At 43.3% G+C, this 6,292-nt stretch overlaps 1 protein-coding gene across 7 annotated transcripts in view; it reads right to left on the bottom strand.

Annotated features, from left to right (window-relative positions):
- Positions 1 to 2,856: 2,856 nt before the first annotated feature.
- LOC116577656 overlaps positions 2,857 to 6,292 on the bottom strand; it is a 31,369-nt gene continuing 27,933 nt past the window's right edge. For 3 of the 7 annotated variants that reach the window (XM_032321208.1, XM_032321210.1, XM_032321211.1), the window contains 3 exons: positions 5,848 to 5,878; positions 4,743 to 4,837; positions 3,353 to 4,428 (listed from right to left, as the gene is read on the bottom strand). In XM_032321208.1, coding sequence (XP_032177099.1) covers positions 4,311 to 4,428; positions 4,743 to 4,837; positions 5,848 to 5,878 — 244 coding nt within the window. In that variant the 3' untranslated portion in view covers positions 3,353 to 4,310. The other 4 variants (XM_032321214.1, XM_032321212.1, XM_032321215.1 and 1 more) reach the window with 4 other exon arrangements.

The following is a 6,292-nucleotide window of genomic DNA, read 5'->3' as shown; positions in this document are numbered from 1 at the left end:
TTCCTGAGTCTCCAGTGTGCCATCCTACCCATTCATGTGAGCCATTTTCTTGAAATAAATCTCTTCCCATATATATACATTTTATTGGGTCTGTTTCTCTGGAGAACATCTATTCACAAAATGAGAAAACATCTGTAAGTCAAAGAAGAGTTCTCTTTCACTTCATCCCTTAGTAAAGGGGTATATTCATAGTATACTAGCAATAATATATACTTAGTAATCTACTAGTGACAATATGGAATGATATTTTCCCAAGGAGTGCCTACAAAGAGAAAGTAAGATCTGAGCATACAGGGCAATGCACCCATACATGGCAATGCACCAAGAAAAGAGAAAGAGGGGAAAGAGAAGGAAGAAGGTGGAGGTGTTGAATCGTAGCACAGGTAAGAGCTCCTTGAGGACTGCAAATCCTAACTCCTTACAAGAAACCCAGTATGACCTCTCAGGTCACTCCTCGGTGAGACAGCCTATCCAAGTGAAAACTAACAAAAAGGGTGTCATTTCAGGAAGCCAGACGTGTCTTCATGTCTGTTTTTTCCCCTTGATTCTAGTTTAATCATCAAGAGCAGTTCAGAAGAAATGGAATCCCTCTTCCATATGGTACCCTTTCAATAACTGAACACTACTACCTCCCAGCTAATGGTTCTCCAGGCTTTGTTCAAAATCTCCAACTTCTCCAACCCTTCCCCATACAACATGGTTTCCAATCCTCTCACCACCCACCTTTTGAATATGGTAACAATTTTCTAATGTTCCAGGAGCTCAAGGCATGGTCCAAAAGTGGTTTCACTAGTTCAGAAGATGCAAGGATGCTTCTGCCTATACCAAGCTGTGCTTATGGAATTGACTTTTGAAACCTAAAACTAAGCCTACATACATGGATCCATGCTACATTTCACCTTGGAGATTGTGTCAGCTTGTAACTGTTGAAGGAAAAAAAATGTCTGCAAAATCTGTGCCTCCATAGAGCTATGGATAAAATAAGCCAGAAATGGGCAGCAAAATGGCTTGGGCCCCATAGGATTTCTGTCTTAATTTGATGCCACAGTTGAGATCATGACCAACATAATAAATACTCCTTTTAAAAGTTTTCGGTATTTTCTTTCTTCCTTTCTCCATTCAGTATCAGAATGGTTGGCCCTCAATACCATTCTCCTAGTCTCCATGTACACCTGTCACAATCATCTTTCATCTGGATCACATTTCATCTGTCAGTGGGTGACTATGGGCAAAGCCAATAAGCATGCCCTTTATATAGCAGTGAATGGGCTGGAGGGGGAAAGATGCATTCCAAACTCCCTTCTAATGTTATGGTCCTCCAGATCTGTGATCTCTTATGTCCCATTATCTGTTTGACAAGCTCCTCCCATCCACCCACCCAAATCTACTCACTGGTCAGAAACATCTGCTGCCCTCTTGGCTCCCACAAGGGTCCTCGAGCCAAATCTAACCAGGTTGTGGGTCAGAACAGGAATTTTGTGTCCTCTCTTCTTTTGGGTGGTCTGAGAATAATCACAAGATATCGTTTAGAGTGGGTGAATGGTTCTAGGCATACTAACATTCTAAAGAAAGCTAATCCAGTGGATCTGTCTACTTAGAATACCAGCTTGAATCCAATCAGTAGTTGTTTTTTTTTTTTTTAAGTTTGGGGAAGGTTGGTAGAATGTAATAATGCATCTTTGGGTCTTCATGATGACATATAGCTATTTTGACTGGATATTTTACTTGTCAATAACATAAATTAAATTATTTCATGGATGAAGCTCAAAGAGGCAAACCTGTTGGGAGACAAAGGACTTGATCTGAGCTCAGTCACCCACTCACTGTGCAGCCCTGGGCAAGTCACATGAACTTTCTGGTTCAATTTTCCTCATCTACAGAACAAGAGCCTCAGAGCAGACTTACCCTCAAGGCCTCTTCCAGCCCGTGGTCTTCCTGTTAACAGAATGAGGAGACAGGCCACAAACCAGCAGAAAATATTTGTAAATCACCTACCTGAGGGAGAACTTGTATCCAAAAATAGCTCTCAAAATCAAAATCAATAGCTCTCAAAACTCAACAAAAATACAAACCACCCAATTCAAAATGGGTGAAATGTTTGAACAGACACTTTACCCAAAGAGATAGAAGGTAGTTAAACAAGCATGCGAGAAGACTTTTAACATCCTAACACAACAGGGAAATCAAAACCGAAGTGAGATACCACCCCCCACATAACAGAATAGCTATACTTAAAAAGACTGAACCATACTAAGATTGGTGAAGATACGGAGCAACTGGAACTCTCATCCCCTGCTAGTAGAAGCAGAAGATGCTACAACCACTTTGGGAAACAGTACCACCATTTCTTAAAAAGTTGAAACATGTACTTCCCATTTGAGCTAGCCATTCCACTCCTATGTACTTCTCCAAGAGAGAGGACAGAACATGTCCACCCAAAGACTTATATCCAAATATTTACAGCAGTTTTAGTAACAACCAAAAAAGTGGAAACAACCCAAAAGTCGACCAACCAGATGAATGGATAAACAAATTGTGGCATACCCACGCAAGGGAATACTACCCAGGCATAAAAACAAGTCAGTATCGACCCATGCATTGATGTGGATCAATCTCAAAAAATTATGCTGAATGAAAGAAGCCATAAGTGCATATTGCATGATTTTTTGAAAAATATAGAATTCTAGAAAATGCAAGTTGCACTGAAGAATTCAAGAAAGGGGCAGCTGGGTGGCTCAGTGGGTTAAGCCTCTGCCATTGGCTCAGGTCATGATCTAAGGGTCCTGGGATCGAGACCCACATCAGGCTCTCTGCTCAACGGTGAGCCTGCTTCCTTCCCTCTCTCTCTCTCTGCCTCTCTACCTACTTATGATCTTTGTCAAGTAAATAAATAAAATCTTTAAAAAAAAAAGAATTCAAGAAAATGCAGTGACCTAAGTAACAGAAAGTAGATGGGTGATTGCTTGGGGAAATTACAAAGGGATTTGAGGCTAATTTTTGGAGGGATAATACATTTATCATCATGATGGTGGTTGAGAGTTTCATGGAGATAGATGTATACACACACACACACACACACACACATGTGGATGGACAGAACTTTGGCATTAATGGCAATTTTGAGCTGGTAGGATTTCTAAATTTTTGTTTATCTGTATTTTATAATGATGTAAAATTCACATGACACTACTCTGGGGGCAGGAAGATTTGTTTTATTAAAATGAAGTTAGAGCCTCAAGAATTATTTTCATGAGTGTGCTTCAATTTAAATGAGTTCCTGGTTGGAACCATGGATCAGTGTTGTCTTGTGTCTGTCTGCTAACCTGGAACATTGAACTTGATCCAACATGGAGTAAAACCAGACCACAAAAGATGTACACTTGCTTCCAGTGGCACATTTACTATTCCAGGGTAAGCAAGGTGTGTGTATTGCAGACACACACATGCGCACGCGCGTGCGCACACACACACACACACACACACACACACACGGTCCCTCATTCTCTCTGAGGTTGAGCAAAAAAAACTGCCCAGCCTCTGTCCCCTGCTGGGATCATGGCATGCTGGACTCAGGGGGGTCCGAGAGCCCCTTATTTAACTCGGTACTTAGACCTCTCCCAGTAAAACTACAGTGGGGGTTCTCAAGGTGTGGTCCTCAGAAAGGCAGCATCACCCAGGACTTCGTTAGAGATGTGAAATCTCGGGCTGTACCCCAGATCTGCTGAATGGGAATCTGGGAGGGCAGGGCCTGGTGATCTGTGTTATAATTAGTCCTCCAGGTGATCTCGCTGAAGTTGGAGAAAACTGAACTATGCTAATGCTAACTGTGGCTAAAAAAAAAACCCAAAAAACTAAAAATTAAAAAAAAATAATCTAGAAGATTAAGAAGAAAATTAAGAAGAGCGTACATCAGCATTGCTCAGTCTTGGCACTACTGACACCTGGGGCAGGATAATTCTTTGCTGCAGGGCGGTGTCCTGTGCATTGTAGGATGATTAGCAACATCCTTGGCCTCTGCTTGCTAGCTAGTGGCCCAGCTCCCCTGCCTCAAGCTGTGGCAACTAAAAATGTTTCTAGAGATTGCTGATTGCCCCCAGGGTTGAAAACCATTGTTATACATAAAGGTTCACAGAGTTTGACTTTGACATTATGGAAGATATCTCACTTACCCTCCTGATGTGAGCTGATCCTAGAAACTCATCTCTACAAAAAGAGAACAACAGAATAGCTCAGTTACATGTGTCTTTTAGAGAAGAAATGAGGGGCTGGGGTGAAGGCATGGCCCTGCCTTCTTTCCCGCCACCTTGAACTCATCGCCTTATCCCTCTCAGCTCACCTGGAGCCGGTCCGCCTGCTTTCTGAAGCTTTTCCCACCTATGCCCTTCCCAATTGTCCATCTGGCTCCCCGCCTCCAGACCTGGAAGGGAACTAAGAAAGAGTGGCGTCCCAAAAGTCAAAGAAAAAGTACTTTCCAGAAGGAATAGGGAGTCAGAGTGAAGCACCATAGAAGCAGGACAAGAGCAGGACAGAATGGAAAGCATCGTGTCTGGCATTTACAGGAAGCCATCAGAAGGGCCACTGAGGAAGACACCAACAATCTGACAAAGCCTTGGGTGTGGGCGGCTGGTTTCAGCAGTTTGAGGGACGAAAGATGAGGGAGGGAAGAAGGGATGTGAGCAGGGGTGGGAAGTAGAGGGCAAGGATGGGGGAAGCTTTGCTGTCATGGCTCATAATCTACTTACCTTGACCTCCGGGCTCCCACTAGGGTCCTCGGTCCAAACCTCACCGTGCTGTGTGAGAGGAGCACATGCCTCTCCTCTTTCCAGCAATGAACCATCTGTGCGGAGCAGTGACATGCCAGTGAGTCACAGAACTGGCTCCCCCCCTCTACGGAGGCTGAGAGGAACTTAATACACCATCACTGATTTATATATGATCTCAGGAGACCAAGTGAGCTATAAAGTAAACTCTGTGTCTGTCTCCTGTTCCAGAATTCCACAACTCTCCCTTTATCTTGATGAGTCGCTTCCTGTGTGCTTCTTCAGGCAGACTTTGCATACAAACATATTTGCCATCAAGAAAGCACAATAAATCCTACCCCACCACTGCAATGTACCTCATAAAAACCTCACAAATTGGACCCAAATGTTCACTGCAGAAGAATTTAGAAGAGAAAACTTAACTGTGACAGAAGAATGTCTATATTCAAAGGGGTTTGAACTGGAACCCAGAGTAATCACCAATCATTTTCCAGCTGTTTTGTCATCACTCTTGTTTTCTTTGTGGCACACAAGGAAGCATTTACTTGGGTTTTTTGGTCTGTCTTCCTGACTAAAAGGCAGGCTTCATGAGAGAAAAGGCTTTTTCTGCCCTGACCAGTGGAGTATCTCTGAAGCCTAGAACTGTGTCTAGTACGTAGTGTATATCAATAAATGTTGACAGGATGGGTGGATGGATGGATGGGTGCATGGGTGGGTAGATGGCTGGATGAATGGATGGGGGTGGGCGGGTGGATCGATGGATGGATGGATGGGTGCATGGGTGGGTAGATGGTTGGATGGGTGGGTAAATTGTTGGGTGGGTGGATAGATGCATAGATGGATGGGTAAAGGGTGAACTGATGAACAGACAAATGGATGGGTGGGTGGAAAATGGGTAGACGGATGAATGGAGTGAAAACGTTACATGTCATTACCCACGTAATCACTGTACAAATCTCTATCTCTCAGGTCTAATTATGCAACCCTATCTAGTAAAGGTCCCCCATGGTTCCCATTGTAATCTAATTCCATCCTAATTGAATGGAGAGTATTCAACTTAAACAAACAAAAAAATACATTGACTCACTTTTTTGTCTTTTGTTCCACACACCTCCTCACTAGGAAAAAGGGAAGTGGATCTGTGAGAGTATTTCCTTCTTTTGATGAGTCACGAGTAATTCAGAATGTGAAGCTACCTTTTCAAATCCACAGAATTACTTAAACCTAAGGTTTCTTGGTGAGAAGAACTTTGTCCAAGGTTCCCCCCTGATTCTGTAAACCCTGGAGGAGAGGGGGACCTCAGACCCATTCTATTTTCATATCCTGGCTTGGGACTGCCTGGCTGTCAGGAAGCGAGGCAACTATGGCCATTCCTAGAGGTTCCATCTAACAGAAGGGGGAGAGGGTGCAGGTCCCCCTCAGGTCATGTGTATTCAATAAGGACATGCTCATTTTTGACACAGATGCATTTTGAGGTTTACACAATGAATAACCTGGTGGATGCATAAATATCCTCCCACTTTCTCTGTCCA

Source organism: Mustela erminea, chromosome 18 (genome assembly GCF_009829155.1).
Source record: "Mustela erminea isolate mMusErm1 chromosome 18, mMusErm1.Pri, whole genome shotgun sequence".
Lineage (NCBI taxonomy): Eukaryota > Metazoa > Chordata > Mammalia > Carnivora > Mustelidae > Mustela > Mustela erminea.
This window is presented reverse-complemented; position numbering and strand designations above follow the sequence as displayed.